The sequence below is a fragment of the Lampris incognitus genome, chromosome 8, assembly GCF_029633865.1.
Source record: "Lampris incognitus isolate fLamInc1 chromosome 8, fLamInc1.hap2, whole genome shotgun sequence".
Classification (NCBI taxonomy): domain Eukaryota; kingdom Metazoa; phylum Chordata; class Actinopteri; order Lampriformes; family Lampridae; genus Lampris; species Lampris incognitus.
In genome coordinates, this window is record NC_079218.1 from 58,169,210 (window position 1) to 58,192,961 (window position 23,752).

The 23,752-nt window shown below is 44.8% G+C and overlaps 1 protein-coding gene across 1 annotated transcript in view; it reads right to left on the reverse strand.

Annotated features, from left to right (window-relative positions):
• The window catches only part of fam114a2 (family with sequence similarity 114 member A2), a 34,616-nt gene that overhangs the window by 7,630 nt on the left and 3,234 nt on the right, over positions 1-23,752 (reverse strand). The window contains exons 2-9 of the mRNA XM_056284889.1: positions 18,145-18,386; positions 16,576-16,675; positions 13,467-13,574; positions 9,235-9,338; positions 6,357-6,491; positions 3,573-3,737; positions 3,230-3,353; positions 1,197-1,282 (exon numbers count right to left, since the gene is read on the reverse strand). Of these exons, the coding sequence (XP_056140864.1) occupies positions 1,197-1,282; positions 3,230-3,353; positions 3,573-3,737; positions 6,357-6,491; positions 9,235-9,338; positions 13,467-13,574; positions 16,576-16,675; positions 18,145-18,386 (1,064 nt within the window). The remainder of the gene's footprint in view (positions 1-1,196; positions 1,283-3,229; positions 3,354-3,572; positions 3,738-6,356; positions 6,492-9,234; positions 9,339-13,466; positions 13,575-16,575; positions 16,676-18,144; positions 18,387-23,752) is intronic.

Sequence of the window (23,752 nt, forward strand, 5' to 3'; positions counted from 1 at the left end):
TAAATAGTCATATAAACAGTACTATAAATAGTCATATAAACAATATAAATATAATATAAACAATATGAACAATATTATAAATAATAATATAAACAATATAAATAATTTGACAGTTCTAGCTGACCCTGAGGATAGCTGAGCTCTCTCCCTGTTTTCCTCTCCCCTTCCACAGCCCCTTCTTTTTTTTAAATTTTATTTTCTTATTTATTTATTTTACGTGTACATATATTTGTATGTATGTATATGTATATGGGTATGTGTGTATATTTATCTATATACATATTACATAAATACATATACGTATATACATATTATGATTATTATCTTTTATGTGTGTGTGTGTGTATATGTATATATATATATATATATATATATAGATAGATAGATAGATAGATAGATAGATAGATAGATAGATAGATAGATAGATAGATAGATAGATAGATGGCTAGATAGATAGAGAGATATAGATATAGATGTAGGTAAAAAAACTTTTAATACATAGTAGTACAAGCCTGTTTCGTGCATCGCACACTCATCAGTCACACTCCTAATTTCGGTGGTCAGCAACCAATGACAGGAGAAAACCTTTGAACTATTACAACCAATGGGGTTGGTAGTTATGATGCACAGCAACCAATGGTTAGGTAGAAAACATTACAACCGATGGGGTAAGGGCTTGTTTCTTTTTCTGCCTACATCTATATTAATATACCGCTCCTCATTTGGTGAGCACTTTTATCAACACCATTGACCATTTATGAAAAAAAAACAAAAAAACTATATATAATATATATATAGATAGCTGATGATTGCTTATGGGTTGTACTGTCTCATAAAGAATTTACTTGAATCAGTGGATACATACATACATACATACATACATACATATATATATATATATATACACACACACACACACACACACACACACACACACACACACACACACACACACACACACACACACACACACACACACACACACACGTTTTTTTTTACCCGTCTGCTTGTTTTGCTTCTCCAATGTAGGGTGCAGTTGGGTGGGTTGAGGGTGGGTGAGTGATTGGTTGGTGGGTTTGGTTTTCATGGGGTAAAACTCACAGGCAGGCTTACATTCTGTTCTGTTTGTCTTATAAACCTGTGCAAAAATGCAATAAAAAGATTATAAAGAAAAGTGTGTGGTTGGGTTGTGTTACCTTGCCAAGTTTGTCTGCTGAGGCAGAAATGTGAAGCCTGTCCAAGGCTTCTGTCAGTTCCTTCAGGAAGTCTGTCCCATCTTCATCTGCACTCCCAACAAAGAAGACACACAATCAAGCCTTTCTAGTTTTCACAGAGGCAGAGATCTTCATCTGTTTCCCCCCCATTCTCATTTCAACATATTTCACCCCATCCGATTAAATATCATCTCATGTTCTCATATCTCACCCAATCTGATTAAATATCATCTCATGTTCTCATTATTTCACCCCATCTGACTAAATATCATCTCATGTTCTCATATCTCACCCCATCTGATTAAATATCATCTCATGCTCTCATGTTTCACCCCATCTGATTAAATATCATCTCATGTTCTCATATCTCACCCCATCTGATTAAATATCCTCTCATGTTCTCATATCTCACCCCATCTGATTAAATATCATCTCATGCTCTCATGTTTCACCCCATCTGATTAAATATCATCTCATGTTCTCATATTTCACCCCATCTGATTAAATATCATCTCATGTTCTCATTATTTCACCCCATCTGATTAAATATCATTTCATGTTCTCATATCTCACCCCATCTGATTAAATATAATCTATGTTCTCCTATCTCACCCCATCTGATTAAATATCATTTACGTTCTCATATTTCACCCCGTCTGATGAAATATAATCTATGTTCTCATATTTCACCCCATTTGACTGAATATCATCTCATGTTCTCCTATCTCACCCCATCTGATTAAATATCATCTCATGTTCTCATATCTCACCCCATCTGATTAAATATCCTCTCATGTTCTCATTATTTCACCCCATCTGACTAAATATCATCTCATGTTCTCATATCTCACCCAATCTGATTAAATATCATCTCATGTTCTCATTATTTCACCCCATCTGATTAAATATCCTCTCATGTTCTCATATTTCACCCCATCTGATTAAATATCATCTCATGTTCTCATATCTCACCCCATCTGATTGAATATCATCTCATGTTCGCCTATCTCACCCCATCTGATTAAATATCATCGCATGTTCTCACATTTCACCTCATCTGATTAAATATATTTTATGTTCTCACATTTCACCCCATCTGATTAAATATCATCTCATGTTCTCATATCTCATCCCATCTGATTAAATATCATCTCATGTTCTCCTATTTCACCCCATCTGATTAAATATCATCGCATGTTCTCACATTTCACCTCATCTGATTAAATATCATCTCATGTTCTCATATTTCACCCCATCTGACTAAATATCATCTCATGTTCTTATATTTCACCCCATCTGACTAAATATCATCTCATGTTCTCATATTTCACCCCATCTGACTAAATATCATCTCATGTTCTCACATTTCACCTCATCTGATTAAATATCATCTCATGTTCTCCTATTTCACCCCATCTGATTAAATATCATCGCATGTTCTCACATTTCACCTCATCTGATTAAATATATTTTATGTTCTCACATTTCACCCCATCTGATTAAATATCATCTCATGTTCTCATATCTCACCCCATCTGATTAAATATCATCTCATGTTCTCCTATTTCACCCCATCTGATTAAATATCATCTCATGTTCTCATATCTCACCCCATCTGATTGAATATCATCTCATGTTCTCCTTTCTCACCCCATCTGATTAAATATCATTGCATGCCCTCACATTTCACCCCATCTGATTAAATATCATCTCATGTTCTCACATTTCACCCCATCTGATTAAATATCATCTCATGTTCTCATATCTCACCCCATCTGATTGAATATCATCTTATGTTCTCATATCTCACCCCATCTGATTGAATATCATCTCATGTTCTCATATTTCACCTCATCTGATTAAACATCATTTCATGTTCTCATATTTCACCCCATCTGATTAAATATAATTTCATGTTCTCATATTTCACCTCATCTGATTAAACATCATTTCATGTTCTCATATTTCACCTCATCTGATTAAATATCATTTCATGTTCTCATATTTCACACCACCTCTGTTCTCGTCCACCTCCTCCTCGTCAAACTCGACCAGAGAGAAAGGGGTCTGGATCAGCTGCAGGTCCACCCTGAGCTCAGCCAGCTCTTCTCCTGACAGAGTGCTCAACACCGACTTTACCTGCCACACACACACACACACACACACACACACACACACACACACACACAAATCAAATGATTCAGTAAATTAGTTTTTACAAATGCCAGACAGTTACCAAAAACAAAGTTAGTGTAGTAAATAAACAACATGTCTTAAAAAATGGTAATGTGTTGTGCACATGTTGAGAACAGGCTCATCATTTGTTGTCCCTCGTCATGTGAGGATCTTCAGACGTACCTTGGACTCGCTCTCACAGGACAGGATCTCCAGAGCCTCCAGGTGGGACAGCCCCTGGTATTCGTCAAACAGCATGCCATAATGAGCTACCGTCTTCTTCTGCGTGTCACATGACTCTCCCTCCGCCGTCTGCAGCTCCTCTCGCTCCTTCGCCTCCCTCAGCACCTTGGAGGAGGAACAGCAGGAGTCACGCCAGGTCCAAACAGCTTAAACAGCATCTTAATACCACAACTCTGCTTCCCTTTAATGGAGCGGGAACGTGACAGCTGGCTTTTTCTGCAGCCGCAACACTTCAGAAGATCCCCACATGAAGAGTTTCCAGACTTGACCTGATCCAACAGCCATTGACCTGATCCAACAGCCACAAGATGAATCACAGCCTTATGACATGTGATTCTGTGTAAACAACATGTGAAAAACTGACGAAAAAGACAGACACACAAGGCTGTGAAATTAAAAAGGCATGAACTACTCATGTCTGATGGAGAGAACTTGGAGCAGGTGCAGCAGCTTGCAAGGCAACAGTGACCAGTGGCTTCCACATGTGCAACCGTAGAGTCCTTTACTACACCGTGGTACCACTCACAACTCTGATGGAAGTGGCTCCAGGATGATGGAGCACCTCGTCCAGGTTTGAGGAACGAAACACGATGTCTTGAAATTACAGCTTAAATCCAACTTGTGGCTTCTGCAGGGACACATACCATTGTTTCACAATCTGGTAGCTCATGGTATTCTACCTTGTACAGTTAACACATTATGGTTCCGATGGTGACCATGAATGGCTTGTTTTACTTCCAGAACCTGGCATTTCAACTTGATGAAGACCATGGAAGAATTACTATCATCTTCCTCTGAATCATGAAGACGGTTGTTCTAGACACAGCATCTTTTAGGAACATCTTGAGAGATCGATATTGTTTTGAAGATAAAATCAATGTTTACCATTTAAGAAACAAGGACAGTGAGGACGTCCAGGTAGCGTGGCCAGCGGTCGCTGGTTCAAATCCCCGTGTTACCTCCGGCCTTGTCGAGCGTCCCTACAGACACAATCGGCCGTGTCTGCGGGTAGGAGGCCGGAGGTGGGTATGTGTCCTGGCCGCTGCACTAGCGCCTGCTCTGGTCGGTCGGGGCGCCTGTTCGGGAGGGGGGGTACTGGGGGGAATAGTGTGATCCTCCCATGTGCTATGTCCCCCTGGTGAAACTCCTCACTGTCAGGTGAAAAGAAGCAGCTGGTGACTCCACATGTATGGGAGGAGGCATGTGGTAGTCTGCAGCCCTCCTCGGATCAGCAGAGGGGCTGGAACAGAGACCGGGACGGCTCGGAAGAGTGGGGTAATTGGACAGGTACAATTGGGGAGAAAAAGGGGAAAAATCCCACCCCCCCAAAAAAAAACCCTTTCGGTGGATTTGTCTTTATGTATGCAGGATGCAGGTAAGGAAATGACAGAAGGCTGAGTCAGTTCATGTGGACACGTTTCTTGACAGACACCTCATCATCATCTAAGTGACCTGTTCAGTCTAAACTGGCTGCATGTGTCCCATCCTTATAAACAATACAGTGACTGCAGGTACCCCACCCACCCTTATAAACAATACAGATTTTTTATTATTTGCAAATGACTAATGTCGTTTTTCCAAAAACAATTCCAAAAATAATTCCGAAAAGAAGAAAGAGAAACAAGGATAATGTGATAGATGTGAGTCACAACTGTTGTGTATCTTTCATGTGAACAGAGCGATACAGGATCATGTTTTGAGTGTGTAGTTGGAAGTAGGTCTAGTACTGACAGTATATTTCCAACAGAGTACCTGACATTACATATTATTTACATCATATCCTGACTGGATGCTTAAAATGTTAAAATAGATGGTTGAGCGGCGGTCCAACAGAGCTAACGTTAGCTTGTCTGAGTCGTGTCTTTTGCTAACCGACAACCCAGAGAAACACGCTGACCTCAGACACACAAACACTTTCCTCTAAAGACTGATTTGTTTGAATACGCTAAAGGTGGAGGCAAAGAACTACAGAATAAAAAACAAGACTGCCAAAGAACCAATCCATATTACTGACCGACCCATAACCGTGACACACTCCTTCAAATTCCTCAGCACTCATATCAGCAATTACTTCAAATGGGACATCAATACCAACTCCATAACCAAAAAGGCACAGCAACCACTGTACTTCCCGAAGCATCTCAGGAACTTCCCGAGGCATCTCAGGGAGTACAGGGTCAATAAACAGCTACTGGTCCAAGTTTACGCTGGCATCATCCAAAGCATCCTCACATCTTCCTTTACAGCCTAGTTAGGAACCATGGAGAGAATCACCAAAACCAAAAGCTCCAACGGAAAGTGGAAAAAGCCTCCAAAATCACAGGATGTGAGCTTCCCCCCTGGATTCCCTCTTCACCTCCCACACAGCCAACCAGGGTGATAACATCATCAACGACCCCTCCCACTCAGCCAACTACCTCTTTACACTGATGCCATCAGAAATACTCCACAGGTCAATCAGTCCAAAAAACACCCGTTTCAGAGGCAGTTTCCCCTCTGCAATTACTACACCCCTCAACTCCATGACCCCCGATTACCGCTTAATGGCTATGTAGTTATTGTTACGTGTATCCTCAGTATTCATTTATTATATTTATGTTGGGAAGTTGGGTGCGTTAACACGGAGCTACCATACTGTACCATAAACAAATACCACCAACCCGGTTGTTAGGCAACACATTTTCTTGAATCAAGGTCTTCATAAGTGTTTGTCCTCCTGCTTACCTGGGACAAGGTGGATGTCCTGTTCATCAGACCCTTCGTCTTCTTGAACCCGGGATCGCCCTCTGCTATCACGTCCATGGTCTTCTTCCCAATGAACTCCAGGGCGTCTAGCCCGCCTGTTATCACCGTCTTACCCTGGAAGAGGGTGGAGACGGGAGATGTTAATGTTCTCAAAAAAGAAAAAGAAAAAAGAAAGAACAGAAAATCAAAATAAAATCACCACTCTTAAAGGGACTGTTAATAATCCGCATGTCCAGTTAGTGCTGGTGGTCTATGTTCACTTTGGTTCAATTCATGTTGACAGAGAAATCAGCATTCTCCTCCCAAGAGAGCTGTTCTACATTGCCTACATATACCAGAATGTATTGCAAGAGAGATTAGAAAACAAACATCTACTGGGCGTCCAGGTGGCGTGGCGGTCTATTCTGTTGCCTACCAACACGGGGATCGCCGGTTCGAATCCCTGTGTTACATCCGGCTTGGTCGGGCGTCCCTACAGACACAATTGGCCGTGTCTGCGGGTGTGAAGCCGGATGTGGGTATGTGTCCTGATCGCTGCACTAGCGCCTCCTCTGGTCGGTCGGGGTGCCTGTTCAGGGGGGAGGGGGAACTGGGGGAATAGCGTGATCCTCCCGTGCGCTACATCCCCCTGGTGAAACTCCTCACTGTCAGGTGAAAAGAAGCTGCTGGTGACTCCACATGTATGGGAGGAGGCATGTGGTAGTCGGAGCAGCGACTGGGATGGCTCAGAAGAGTGGGGTAATTGACCAAGTACAATTGGGGGAAAAAAAGAAGAGGAAAAAGAAAGGGGGGGGGGGTCAAAAAAATTCTCTTAATTATGAAGCCTCAGTGAAGATTTTGTCCGTGGTAAAGGTGTGATGTGTGTCCCCGAAAGTTGAATCAGTTCTTCTGGACACATTTAGTGGGAGAAATGTTTCATCACTCATTTAAGTGACTTCTTCAGACTCAGCTGACTGCAGCTTCCCCCCCCAAAACATTAAATCTCAGGACTTACCACATTTCACCGACTACAATAACTGTGGACAACCACATCAAGGTCACCTCAACCTAATAAACAGCTCAGCTGCATAACGACCGAAACAAGCAGTTGTGTTACCACCAACACCAGCAATGTGTTCTATACACAAGTTACTCTGACCATTAACTAGAGTTACAATGGTTATGTGTACTATTCAGAGGATATGGGAAGAGTTGCAATCACAGCACTGTAAGATGGTGACCGATGTACTCTTAGCCCCCCCTCGGTTCAGGGATGGTCGTTCCCTCTTCACATAGATGGCCTCTTTGACTCCCCGTTCAAACCAGCGTTCCTCCCTATCAAGGATGTGCACATCCTCATCCTTGAAAGAGTGGCCACTGGTCTGTAGATGGTGTAGACTGTGGAGTCCTGGCCTGTAGTTGGTGTAGACTGTGGAGTCCTGGTCGCTCTTCTGTGTTGTGTCATCCTCTTGGCCAGCGTCTGCTTAGTTTCCCCGATGTACAAGTCACGGTAATTCTCCTGGTACTTAACAGCTACACTATATTGCTCTGTTTGTGTCGGGGGACCTGATCCTTGGGGTGGACCAACTTCGGGTGCAGCGTGTTTTGGGGTTTGAAAGCAACTGAGACATGGTGTTTGGAAAATACGTGTCTCAACTGTTCCGACACTCCCACCACATATGTAATCACCACAGGTTTACACTTAGACAGCTGTTGTCCTTCTCCTCTCTTCGATCGGCTGGTGCACTGTTTGGGGTCTTCCTGGCTTTGACAAACCCCCAGTTAGGATAACCACACTTAACCAGGCCTGTTTAATGTGGGATTTCTCCCCTTCCCCGGCTGCTGTGTCGGTGGGGACGTTGTCAGCTCGGTGGTACAGCGTCCTGATGACTCCTAGTTTTTGCTCCAGTGGATGATGACAGTCAAACTTTCAGTACTGATCAGTATGTGTTGGTTTACGGTAAACATCAACAATCAAATGTCCCCCATCACCAATTACAACTTCACAGTGTAAGAAGACTACCCTGTCATGTTCCACATCCTCCCTGGTGAACTTGATGTGGTGTCCACAGAGTTAATGTGGTCGGTGAAATGTGCTACATCCTGAGATTTAATTTTTTGGGGGATACCTTCAGTCAGCTGAGACTGATGAAGTCACTTGGATGATGATGAAACCTTTCTCCCACTAAACGTTGTGCCCAGATGAACTGATTCAACTTTCTGGGATTTCCTCACCTGGATTACTGAGCATGCATCAAGACGGTCTGACATCTGGTTTCAAAAGTGAGCCTATCCTCTAATGAACGATGGAAGACATGTATATGTTGAACATCTTGGACAGAAATACTGTTTAAGTTTATTATGTGCCTTATGGCCTTTGCTGCATTTTCTGACAGACGGATCTCAGGTTGTTTTGAAAATCGTTGTCAGGAATTTCTTGGTATAGGTTTTCCTCAAAATGAATGCCTCTGATTTCTAATGGACACAGCAGGAGTTTGAAAACGCACAATTTTAACAAGCCAGCAACAACAGCAGTTGCATAGATGGATGATCATCTTCCATGTGTAGAGCTCGACTTTCAAATTGATTTCACTAAAATTAAGCTTTCACATAAAACGTAAGGGACAACTTGACCCGTATTAAAATACACAAACCACTACACGGGTTGACCAGAAATATAAAAACACAAAGCCAGAGCAACCCTTTTGAAACACTTCAGCACAGTAATGTTTACCTTCCTTAAACCCTGTACCTCAGCAGTCTGTGCAGCAACATGTTCTACTACTGCTTCATCTGCTACCAAAACATCAAAAACACAAACAAGATGTACTGACAGAAGAACAGCTGTTAGAGTGTCTGTCCATCAGCGCTTCCTTACAGTGCTCTGGACCACGCTGGTGAGGGAAGACAGCATCCCCATGGCACTCCCCACCGCCGATGTCCCGTCTCCTGCTCCCTCATCCGTGTCATCACCGGCTTCCCCTTCAAGGAGAAACAAACACTCACATATGTACACACAACTCATACACTTTTTCACCAAGGCTTTTCCGTGACTTTTCAATTCATTTCCCTGACCAAAAGCACTTTTTAGAGTTGCCACTGAAAAGGTGTTTTGAAACTATATATGATGTTAAAGTTTGTCTACACTTTATTCTCATATTACATCACATATCACGTGACGGCAACACACACACCATGTTGGAGGACAATGGTTCCAATCCACAGGATGCTGTGTTGCTCACTGCAGGATGCAAAACGTTTTCTAAACAGTCAGAGTGACAGAGTTTGTTCCATGGTTTCATTCATATAGAATAGCTGTTGTGGTTCCATATTGTACAATGGTTAATTTGTTCACTGTTTTTGGCTGTTCCATCTGAGCTGGCAGAGAGAGAAACAAGTCCTACTTTCGCTTTCCAAAGACAATCAGCCATCAAGGAGAAGAAACTCGAAGATTGTCAGAGGAAAGAAGAAGAAAATGGAAATGGAGGATAAGTCGGGAAGATGTTACAGATGAAAAATTAGACTATGCAAGGGTCTGTTCTGACTATTTTGTCACTGGTAAGCTTGCATGACTGATGATCTTACTTTAGGCCTTTTTGCTAATCTTACGTAATTAGGCTGCATGCTTACTCGTGAAGAAACAACTGCACTATTTTCCTTCAATTTTCCACTCTGGTGTCTTTGACTTATCCTTCTAGAAACCGGTTGTACGCTTAGAGGCTTTTGTAACTCTAGATTGTCAGCAGTATAGGGGCTCAGGTTTAAAACCAAGTCATTCACGATATCTGGGTATGATATACTGGGGTATTCATCAGCATTTGAAGTCCACTCATTCTTCCGATTATCGTAAGGGTCTAACATATCGATAAGCATGAGTTTTTCTACATATCTCTCCTTAGTTTTTCCATCTAAAGCTTGTACATCGATCCATCAAAGTCACTGCGGAATTGCATGAGATTGGCCTAACAGCTGAAAATCCTCAAATCGAATCTGATCCTTTGTGTCGGTAGGCCAGAGCTTTGTCACATTTATTTTGCAAACTGTTTTTCAAAGAGTGGATCACAACTGTGATGTTTTATTTCAGTACATTTGGTTTTAATGAGTTGGCTGATTAATATTATATATATAGTGGGAAGACAGCAGTGCAAACTCGCGTTTGCCGTGGCCTCACCCAGTGCCAACCATGCAGTGTCTTTGTTGCCATCTGTGTCTAAGTTTGTGCCATTACCATTGACAACACCGCGGTGACGCCAACTCGGACTGTGAGGAATCTGGGTGTGATCCTGGACGACCAACTGTCATTTGCTGCAAACATTGCATCGGTTGCGCGCTCCTGCAGATTTCTCCTCTATAACATCAGGAGGATTCGCCCATTCCTCACCGACGAGATGGCACAGGTGCTCATCCAGGCTCTGGTCATCTCCCGGCTGGACTACGGCAACTCCCTCCTTGCTGACGCCCCGACGTCGGCCATCAGACCTCTGGAGCTTGTTCAGAAAGCTGCAGCTCGTCTGGTGTTCAACCACCCTAAGTTCTCCCACACAACTCCCCTTCTCATGTCCCTACACTGGCTCCCAGTAGCTGCTCGCATCCAGTTTAAGACTCTGGTGCTAGCCTACAGGGCAGTGAAAGGAACAGCTCCTTCCTATCTCCAGGCCATGGTCAAGCCCTACACCCCCGCCCGACCACTTGGCTCTGCTACCTCGGGACGCCTGGTTGCCCCGTCGCTCAGAGGCCCCTGCTGCCGATTGACCCGGTCCCGGCTCTGTTCTGTCCTGGCCCCACAGTGGTGGAATGAACTCCCCACTGATGTCAGGACAGCGGAGTCGCTGCCCATCTTTCACCGCAGGTTGAAAACTCACCTCTTTAAGAACTACTACCCTGTTACTTGTTCTTGGTACTTATTGTATTCACTCATTAAAAAAAAAAGGTAAAAAAATCTCTTTCTTGCACTTTACTTTAGCAATGGTTTTGCTCTTAGATGCTTGTTTAGATGCACTTATGACCTCTGATGACTAGTAGTTCTCCTGATTTCCTACATTACATGATGCACTTATTGTAAGTCGCTTTGGATAAAAGCGTCGGCTAAATGACTGTAATGTCATGTAATGTAATGTAATATGTCATCGTCTGAAGTTTTTTTATTTTGTTCGTCGATTTTTTTTCGTTTGATGGCTGGGAGAGCTGGTGTTGGATCGGCTGAGGGAGCTTACGGCCCTTTCCAGAGCTGTATGGCTCTGCCCGGAGCTGCACCCGAGATAAAACACCGAGGCGGTCTGGCGGTGGCCTCGCCTAGCGTCGACTGTGCAGTATTTTGTCTGAGTCTGCGTCATCGTGTGGAGTGCGGGGGACATGTGTCAAGGGTGTCTGACTGGGAGAGCTGGCGTTGGATCGGCTGGGAGAGCTTGGTCTGCTTCGCCCGATGGGCCCAGGGACCACGGCCCCTGCCTGGAGCTGTGCCCGGGGAGGAAACGCTGAGGGAGGTCTGGCAGGGTGCAGAGGCGGGGCAGGCTTAGCTAACTGTTAGCCCATGCAGACCGGTACTTCCGACAGTCATCCTGGCTGGAGTTCCTTCTCTGGACAGAGAAATTTTGTTGGACTGCGTTGCAGGGTGTGTTGTTAACTGTTTGATTTTGTTTTTTGCTTTCTTCTCTCTGTTTTTTATGTTTTTGGTGGTCTCATTTATGGGAAATTTGAGATGTGTGTTTTTTGTGTTGCACTGCTGTGGGCTGGGGGAAACGAAAGTTAATTTCTTTGTGTATGCAAGTACATCTAAGAAATGACAATACATTTTTCCTGATTCCTGATATATATATATATATATATATATATATATATATATATATATAAAGAGAGCGCGCAAGAGAGAGAGACAGACAGACAGACAGACAGACAGACAGACAGACAGACAGACAGAGCCCTGTGATGGCCTGGCGGTCTGTCCAGGATGTCTCCCCGCCTGTCGCCCAGTGACTGCTGGGATAGGCTCCAGCATCCCCACAACCCTGAGAGCAGGATAAGCGGTTCGGATAATGGATGGATGTCCGATTTTCGCTTAAAATGTCATTCTTGTAAACACAGATCGACAATGAGAACTTCAGTGTAAACAGTGGTTGCTAAGGTCTAGCTGTCCTCCAACATGGCGGAGCTGTTATTGTCAATGAAAAAGTCACATGATTTATTTCAAATATAATGAATACTTCAAATGCTGTAAATGAGACACTACTCCCCTTAACTGTTACAAGCCATATTTAGAATTTATCCATTTGAAGACTCTGACGGTTGAAACTACACTTGTCTTGTATGCTGGCAACAAGCTAGCTAGCGAGCTAATGGCAAAGCTAGCCAGCGGAGGTACATGTAAGAATACTGAGACAAATCGTTGCATGTATACATACAATGGAAATTTTAAAACCCGCCGCTACGGTTCCCCTAGCTATTACTTTTTTCCCGATTTGCGTGACTTTTCCAAAACCTTTTAAAAATCAGAACTAGGGCGTCTGGGTAGCGTAGCAGTCTATTCAGTTGCCTATCAAGACGGGGATCGCTGGATCGAATCCCCGTGTTACCTCCGGCATGGTCGGGCGACACTACAGATACAATTGGCTGTGTCTGCGGGTGAGAAGCCGGATGTATTATGTGTCCTGGTCGCTGCACTAGCGCCTCCTCTGGTCAGTTAGGGCGCCTGTTCGGGGGGGAAGGGGGAACTGGGGGGAAGAGCGTGATCCTCCCACACACTACGTCCCCCTGGTGAAACTCCTCACTGTTAGGTGAAAAGAAGCGGCTGGCGACTCCACATGTATCGGAGGAGGCATGTGGTAGTCTGCAGCCCTCCCCAGATCGGCAGACAGGGTGGAGCAGAGACCAGGGTGGCTCAGAAGAGTGGGGTAATTGGGCAAGTGCAATTGGGGAGAAAAAGGGGGAAAAATCCAAAGGAAATCATAACTTCCTATAACTTTTCCATGTCCTGGACATTGTGCCCTGGAACCCTGTGCATAGAGGTTGCAGAGATGTGTGCAACATGAAACTTGTCCTGTTCCAGTAACGAACAGCAAAGCCCCTCATCTCTGACCACTGAGTCACCCGGAAAAGGGAGTGCTTCATCATTACCCTGTTGTTTCCCCTCCTCCTCTTCCTTCTGCTGGGCTGATAGCTCGGTGGGGCTGGGGATGCCCAGCGAGGTCTCAGCCTTCTCAATCACCTGGGTGAGCCCCTGACCTGCGACGGACAGCGAGAAACACCAACTTAATGCACAGGGAACTAACCTACGGAGATACAAAGTGTGTATAAAGTGTGTATTATGTGTGTAAAGTGTGTATAATGTGTGTATAAAGTGTGTATAAAGTGTGTATAATGTGTATAAAGCGTATAAAGTGTGTATAATGTGTATAAAGTGTGTATATAGTGTATAATATGTGGTAATAAAGTGTGTATAAAGTGTATAATGTGTGTATAAAGTGTGTATATAGTGTATAATATGTGGTAATAAAGTGTGTATAAAGTGTGTATGTGTGTATAAAGTGTGTATAAAACAGTAGAGATGCCTCTTCCGTCTTGGAAACAGATGCAGAAGATGAGCAGCATCAGCCCTCACTGATTGCTTCTGGTAACTTCATCAGATATTACTAGGTGGGAACGGGCTTATAAAATAGAATAATTCTGATTTGAAAAAGTTAAGTGAAACTGAAAGATGAGCAAACAAAAAACCCCAAAACAAAACAAAACAAAACGGCTATTTCCCATGTTCCCAAGATTTGTTTGTTTGTTCTACCTAGTAGCTGCCGTGTACCGCAGTCAGAGTCCTGGTGTGGAGAGGCACTCCTGGCCAGTATAGATGACTATGATTGTGAAACAGGTGAGATTGTGGAAACACCACACTGGTCAGGTGAAACATCCCCCCCTTCAAACCTCACAAGAATGTACACACATTAACAGGTTTAGCATCAAGCACTTTAACACACCATCCTGAGGTTTGTGTAACGCAGCTATATCTCTTATTGTCTGGTATGTTTGTTGTTGTTTGTCTTTTTCTTGTTCTGAAATCTTGTTTTTACTTGTGCTCTTTGTGCTCTTGTTTTGCTGCAAATCTCAATAACAGATTCTGCCTCTAACAGCAACAGTAAATAGTTCACTATATTTTTCGATAGATAAACTAAAAAACTATGGCTGAGCAACTGGTGCCTCTGTCACAGAAGGTTGAATCAGGTCGTCTGGACACACCGTTCACTGAGAGAAACTTTTCATCATCATCTAAGTGACCTCTTCAGTCTCACCTGACTGCAGGTACCCCACTCTTATAAACAATACAGTGACTGCAGTTACCCCCACCCTTATAAACAGTACAGCGACTACATGTGTCCCCACCCTTATAAACAATACAGTGGCATAACAACCCAAACCAACGACGAGTTTCATATGCAAATTACCATGACCATTAACTAGAATTACACTGGTCATGTGTACTATTCACAGAGGGTTGGGGAATAGTTGCAATCACAGCATTGTAAGATGGTGACAGATGTCCCCCCTCAGTTCAGGGATGGTCATTCCCTCTTCACATAGATGGCCTCTTTGACTCCCCGTTCAAACCAGTGTTCCTCCCTATCAAGGATGTGCACATCCTCATCCTTGAAAGAGTGGCCACTGGCATTTAGATGGTGTAGACCAGCGGTGGCTAACCATGTGCCATGCAGAACCATGTGTACGCAGGTTTTCATTCCAACCCGACTCCACACCAGGTGATTTCAGATACATTCTTCCTCTTTGGATGAAGGGTTGTTAATCAGGGAAATCACCTGGTGTGGAGTCCGGCTGGGATGAAAACCTGCATACACATGGCTCTCCATGGCACATGGTTAGCCATCGCTGCTGTAGACTTTGGAGTCCGGGTCTGTCAATGGTGTAGACTGTGGAGTCCTGGTCTGACGTGTTAGCTCTTCTTTGGTGTGTCCTCTTGGCCAGCGTCTGTTTGGTTTCCCCGATGTACAAGTCACGGTAATCCTCCTGGTACTGAACAGCTACACTATATTGCTCTGTTTGTGTCGGGGGACCTGATCCTTGGGGTGGACCAACTTCTGGCACTTGTGTTTTGGGGTTTGAAAGCAACTGAGAGGTGGTGTTTGGAAAATACACACCTCAACTGTTCCAAAACTCCCACCACATACAGAATCACCACAGGTTTATACTTAAGACAGCTGTTGTCCTTCTCCTCTCTTCGATCAGCTGGTGCACTGTTTGGGGTCTTCCTGGCTTTGACAAACGCCCAGTTAGGATAACAGCACTTAACCAAGGCCTGTTTAATGTGGGATTTCTCCCCTTCCCCAGCTGCTGTGTCAGTGGGGACGTTGTCAGCTCGGTGGTCCAGCATCCTGATGACTCCTAGTTTGTGCTCCAGTGGATGACGAGAGTCAAACCTTAAGTACTGATCAGTATGTGTTGGTTTACAGTAAACATCAACAATCAAATGTCCCCCATCACCAATTACAACTTCACAGTGTAAGAAGACTACCCTGTCATGTTCCACATCCTCCCTGGTGAACTTGATGTGGTGTCCACAGAGTTAATGTGGCCGGTGAAATGTGCTACATCCTGAGATTTGATTTTAACCCAGGTGTCATCCACAAATCTGTCTCTGTATAGGACATCAGAGCTCTTTCAAGGATGAAGAGATGCACATCCTTGATATGGATGAATGCTGGTTTGAACAGGGAGTCAAAGAGGCCATCTATGTGAAGAGGGAATGACAATCCCTGAACCGGGGGGGGGGGGGGGGCTAAGAGTACACGTGTCACCATCTTACAATGCTGTGATTGCAAACATTCCCAAATCCTCTGTGAATAGTACACATGGTCATTGTAACTCTAGTTAATGGTCACACCCATATTTACATATGAAACTGGTTGTTGGTTTAGGTCGTTATGCCACTGTATTGTTTATAAGGGTGGGGGTACCTGCAGTCACTGTATTGTTTATAAGGGTGGGGACACCTGCAGTCACTGTACTGTTTATAAGGGTGGGGACACCTGCAGTCACTGTATTGATGATAAGGGTGGGGTACCTGCAGTCAGGTGAGACTGAAGAGGTCACTTAGATGATGATGAAACGTTTCTCTCTGTAAATGTTGTGCCCAGATGAACTGATCCAACCTTCTGTGAGTTCCTTCCATGGATTATTGAGCATGCATAAAGACATGGTCTCTCACTGGGTTTCAACAACTTACCCACGGTGGCCACAGTAGCGGTGGCAGTTGATAATATGGATTTTCCCCAGCTACCCCAGTAGCCCCATCCACCCTGAAGCACAGTCGACTCATTGGAGGTCTGAGAGGGAAGACAGGATGGAGAGACAGCGAGAGAGACAGAGAGAGAGTGAGGGAGAGGAAAGCAAGAGGACAAGAGTAAAGGAGAAACAAGAAACAGAGGTATGACTATGATGTGGTTGTGTGAGGGAGTGCAAGAGAGTGTGAGAGAGAAATAAAAGCAGGTGAATAAATGACCTTTATACCTTCCTTCATGTCCACACACATGTGAAATTGGCCATAATCAGTGAGACTCTTGTTGATGTCAGACTAACTTATTCTGGGTGTTGTCTGGCTGTCAAATGGCTGAAGGACCCAAATTATAGCTGTACACATCATGGACTGACATTCAATGACAGTATGGTTATGAAGTATGTATGACGCAGCATCCACATATGTGGATGCTGCGTCATCCAACCCCAGTCTGTGTGACTATTTATAACTCAAGAGGGTTCAACCAATTATCAGGCCTGCCGATGACTGGATCTGATCCTGCCATTTTTTTCCAATAACTGGAATCATCATTTTAAATATGCTAGGAAATGAAAAATAAATCCCTTGTTATGTGATGAATGCACTTCTCTGATCACCCACAAATCTCTGAAAGGTACTTCTGTAGTGTGACTCAATGCCCCCCCCCCCCGCAACATTATCAGATCAGTTTGAACGTGGACAAAAGACAAATAAATAACCATCAGTTCACCATCAGGGGCGGCAAGGTGGTTAGCACTGTTGCCTCACAACCAGACGGTCCTGGGTTCGAACCCCAGGTCTGTTCTGTGAGGAGTTTACACGTTCTCCCCGTGTCTGTGTGGGGTTTCCTCCGGGTGCTCCGGTTTCCTCCCACCATCAGAAACACATGCATATTAGGGTTAATACTCCTGTCTGTGCCTCTGAGCAAGGCAACGGAAAGAAGAAGTGGAGTTGGTCCCCGGGCGCTGCAGCTGCTCACCGCTCCTATACAACAGGATGGTGACATGCAGACACACATTCATTGCAGCCTGTTCAATGACAAAATAAAGTGGCTTTCTTTCTTTCTTCTTCTTCTTAGTTTAGCTGGCTAACGACAACATGCCATCTTTCTACTCGTCTCACATTTCATTGGTATAAAGTGGTGGACGCCACGTTTGTTGCCTACATCACATGGTCTCACCGTCTTTGACGCTCCCGTATGATGTAGGTCATTCAGAGGGGGTTGATTTTCATGCGGACTTAAGAAAAGCATCAATTTTCTCCTTCAAAGCCGCCATGTGATGCATCTCATTTTTTGTTTTGTTGCGAGGACAGTCAGTTCCACCATGCTAAACCCGTACAAACGTTTTCACATCAAAACATGTGGAGGCGTACAACCCCTTAAAAAGTGCACTTCTACCCTATCTCACTGCAAGATAGGGGAAGGATTCCAGTTTCCTTCTGATGTGACAAACCAAACCAAACCATTTCATGTCATTTCAGACTGTATCATCTTTAAATAACACGAGTTTCTCTCACCTTGCTCGGTAGTTCTTCTGTTTTGGTGGTCTCCTGAGTCTCCTTGACCTCGGTGGGAGGTTTGACCTCTACTTTCCTCCGGGCTTTCCTCGTCGGGGCGACGTCTGTTGAGTTGTCCACGGAGACATCGGCAGCTGTGGTGGGCGAGGAGTGGTCTGGTGTCCCAGCAGGCAAGGCCTTGTCTGCCATGTCTGAACTGCCAGCGGTCACACCGGGGGCTTCACTGTCTGACATCCTGAGTTCTTCATGTTTACAGGGTATCACAAACAAAACAAAACAAAACAAGGTGTCACTGTAAGACAGCAGATCATTTTCAAAATGACCCAAAAACACAATTGTTCTTTTTATTCATTTTCAACATGGAGTTCTTATTGATCCATGAATCTAAGTATCCATATTTAATTTCAATTATCCAAGTAATCACAAGTCACATATCTCTATTTGTGACATGAATACTGTAGAGTCTGAAACATCCCTCTGAGACGTTGGTGAAGCAGTGTGTATCATATTGTGAGTAAATGTAAAACATTGAGAATACATTAAAATCGATCACAAGGTTTGGGCAGTACCACGCAAAATGTGTATAAGAGTAAGGGCTGAGGGAAAGTGATACACAGAGTGGAACAAGTCTGGAAGAGGTGTTTAAAAACCATGCTGCAGCAGAACACAACCAAACAGTTTACACAACCATACAGTTCACTGGGATGGACCTCAGCTGGATTCCTAAACATAGTATTTTTGCCTATGCAAGCAGATATTGCATCAATGTTGTGTAAAATTCCCTATAAATACCATAACAGTATTTCTCTACGTCGCTAAACCCTAAGCAGAAAGCATCGCCTGAGCCCTCCTCTTCATCTTCCTCTTTCTTTGGGCTGCCTGATTGCGGCCGCACCCTCGATATCACTCCTCATGTAAATCATTTACTTACTTGAGGTGAACAACAGTTGGGTTAGAGTCCGAACTGCACGACACACTACTGGCCAAGAGCCTGAGGCAGCAGAGTGATCCTGTGATCACGTTTATTCCCCGGCAGAGAGGATAAAGGTGGCTAGTGATTAGGGCTGAGTGTTGACACAAATATCACAATACTTCTGATGGAACACCTCAATACTGGTGATGTGATATTAGGAGGACGACTGTTATACGATATTTACATACGATGAAACGACCATAAAGGATCCTTAGTGATGAGGACAAGTTCAGAAAGGGTCTCACTTCTTCACCGTAACACAACCAGGGAACGACAACACTTCACTGTAACGCAGCCAGGGAACAACAACGCTTTACTGTAACGCAGCCAGGGAACGACAACGCTTTACTGTAACGCAGCCAGGGAACGACAACACTTTACTGTAACGCAGCCAGAGAACAACAACGCTTTACTGTAACACAGCCAGGGAACGACAACACTTTACTGTAACGCAGCCAGGGAACGACAACACTTTACTGTAACACAACCAGGGAACGACAACGCTTTACTGTAACGCAGCCAGAGAACAACAACGCTTTACTGTAACACAGCCAGGGAACGACAACACTTTACTGTAACGCAGCCAGGGAACAACAACGCTTTACTGTAACACAGCCAGGGAACGACAACACTTTACTGTAACACAGCCAGGGAACGACAACGCTTTACTGTAACGCAGCCAGGGAACGACAACGCGTTACTGTAACGCAGCCAGAGAACAACAACGCTTTACTGTAACACAGCCAGGGAACGACAACACTTTACTGTAACGCAGCCAGGGAACAACAACGCTTTACTGTAACACAACCAGGGAACGACAACACTTTACTGTAACGCAGCCAGGGAACGACAACACTTTACTGTAATGCAGCCAGGGAACGACAACACTTTACTGTAACGTAACGACAACACTTTACTGTAACGTAACGACAACACTTTACTGTAACGTAACGACAACACTTTACTGTAACGTAACGACAACACTTTACTGTAACGTAACGACAACACTTTACTGTAACGTAACGACAACACTTTACTGTAATGCAGCCAGGGAACGACAACACTTTACTGTAACGCAGCCAGGGAACAACAACGCTTTACTGTAACACATCCAGGGAACGACAACGCTTTACTGTAACGCAGCCAGGGAACGACAACACTTTACTGTAATGCAGCCAGGGAACGACAACACTTTACTGTAACACAGCCAGAGAACAACAACACTTTACTGTAACGCAGCCAGGGAACGACAACACTTTACTGTAACGCAGCCAGGGAACGACAACACTTTACTGTAACGCAGCCAGGGAACGACAACACTTTACTGTAACGCAGCCAGGGAACGACAACACTTTACTGTAACGCAGCCAGGGAACGACAACACTTTACTGTAACGCAACCAGGGAACGACAACACTTTACTGTAACGCAGCCAGGGAACGACAACGCTTTACTGTAACGCAGCCAGGGAACGACAACACTTTACTGTAACGCAGCCGGGGAACGACAACACTACTGTAACGCAGCCAGGGAACGACAACACTTTACTGTAACGCAGCCGGGGAACGACAACACTACTGTAACGCAGCCAGGGAACGACAACACTTTACTGTAACGCAGCCAGGGAACGACAACACTTTACTGTAACGCAGCCAGGGAACGACAACGCTTTACTGTAACGTAACCAGGGAACGACAACGCTTTACTGTAACACAGCCAGGGAACGACAACGCTTTACTGTAACGTAACCAGTAAACGACAACACTTTACTGTAACGCAGCCAGGGAACGACAACACTTTACTGTAACGCAGCCAGGGAACGACAACACTTTACTGTAACGCAGCCGGGGAACGACAACACTTTACTGTAACGCAGCCGGGGAACGACAACACTTTACTGTAACGCAACCAGGGAACGACAACACTACTGCAACGCAGCCAGGGAACGACAACACTTTACTGTAACGTAACGACAACACTTTACTGTAACGCAGCCAGGGAACGACAACACTTTACTGTAACGCAGCCGGGGAACGACAACACTTTACTGTAACGCAGCCAGGGAACGACAACACTTTACTGTAACGTAACGACAACACTTTACTGTAACGCAGCCGGGGAACGACAACACTTCACCGTAACGCAGCCAGGGAACGACAACACTTTACTGTAACGCAGCCAGGGAACGACAACACTTCACCGTAACGCAGCCAGGGAACGACAACACTTTACTGTAACGCAACGACAACTCTTTACTGTAACGCAACCAGGGAACGACAACACTTTACTGTAACGCAGCCAGGGAACGACAACACTTTACTGTAACGTAACGACAACACTTTACTGTAACGCAGCCAGGGAACGACAACACTTTACTGTAACGCAGCCAGGGAACGACAACGCTTTACTGTAACGCAGCCAGGGAACGACAACACTTTACTGTAACACAGCCAGAGAACAACAACACTTTACTGTAACGCAGCCAGGGAACGACAACACTTTACTGTAACGCAGCCAGGGAACGACAACACTTTACTGTAACGCATCCAGGGAACGACAACACTTTACTGTAACGCAGCCAGGGAACGACAACACTTTACTGTAACGCAGCCAGGGAACGACAACACTTTACTGTAACGTAACGACAACACTTTACTGTAACGCAGCCAGGGAACGACAACACTTTACTGTAACGTAACGACAACACTTTACTGTAACGCAGCCAGGGAACGACAACACTTTACTGTAACGCAGCCAGGGAACGACAACACTTTACTGTAACGCAACCAGGGAACGACAACACTTTACTTTAACGCATCCAGGGAACGACAACACTTTACTGTAACGCAGCCAGGGAACGACAAGACTTTACTGTAACGTAACGACAACACTTTACTGTAACGCAGCCAGGGAACGACAACACTTTACTGTAACGTAACGACAACACTTTACTGTAACGCAGCCAGGGAACGACAACACTTTACTGTAACGCAGCCAGGGAACGACGACGCTTTACTGTAACGTAACCAGGGAACGACAACGCTTTACTGTAACACAGCCAGGGAACGACAACGCTTTACTGTAACGTAACCAGGGAACGACAACACTTTACTGTAACGCAGCCAGGGAACGACAACACTTTACTGTAACGCAGCCAGGGAACGACAACACTTTACTGTAACGCAGCCGGGGAACGACAACACTTTACTGTAACGCAACCAGGGAACGACAACACTACTGCAACGCAGCCAGGGAACGACAACACTTTACTGTAACGTAACGACAACACTTTACTGTAACGCAGCCAGGGAACGACAACACTTTACTGTAACGCAGCCGGGGAACGACAACACTACTGTAACGCAGCCAGGGAACGACAACACTTTACTGTAACGCAGCCAGGGAACGACAACACTTTACTGTAACGCAGCCAGGGAACGACAACGCTTTACTGTAACGTAACCAGGGAACGACAACGCTTTACTGTAACACAGCCAGGGAACGACAACGCTTTACTGTAACGTAACCAGTAAACGACAACACTTTACTGTAACGCAGCCAGGGAACGACAACACTTTACTGTAACGCAGCCAGGGAACGACAACACTTTACTGTAACGCAGCCGGGGAACGACAACACTTTACTGTAACGCAGCCGGGGAACGACAACACTTTACTGTAACGCAACCAGGGAACGACAACACTACTGCAACGCAGCCAGGGAACGACAACACTTTACTGTAACGTAACGACAACACTTTACTGTAACGCAGCCAGGGAACGACAACACTTTACTGTAACGCAGCCGGGGAACGACAACACTACTGTAACGCAGCCAGGGAACGACAACACTTTACTGTAACGTAACGACAACACTTTACTGTAACGCAGCCGGGGAACGACAACACTTCACCGTAACGCAGCCAGGGAACGACAACACTTTACTGTAACGCAGCCAGGGAACGACAACACTTCACCGTAACGCAGCCAGGGAACGACAACACTTTACTGTAACGCAACGACAACTCTTTACTGTAACGCAACCAGGGAACGACAACACTTTACTGTAACGCAGCCAGGGAACGACAACACTTTACTGTAACGTAACGACAACACTTTACTGTAACGCAGCCAGGGAACGACAACACTTTACTGTAACGCAGCCAGGGAACGACAACGCTTTACTGTAACGCAGCCAGGGAACGACAACACTTTACTGTAACGCAGCCAGGGAACGACAAGACTTTACTGTAACGCAACCAGGGAACGACAACACTTTACTGTAACGCAGCCGGGGAACGACAACACTTTACTGTAACGCAGCCAGGGAACGACAACACTTTACTGTAATGCAGCCAGGGAACGACAACACTTTACTGTAACGCAGCCAGGGAACGACAACGCTTTACTGTAACGTAATGACAACTCTTTACTGTAACGCAGCCAGGGAACGACAACGCTTTACTGTAACGTAACGACAACACTTTACTGTAACGCAACCAGGGAACGAAAACACTTTACTGTAACGCAGCCAGGGAACGACAACACTACTGTAACGCAGCCAGGGAACGACAACACTTTACTGTAACGCAGCCAGGGAACGACAACACTTTACTGTAACGCAGCCGGGGAACGAC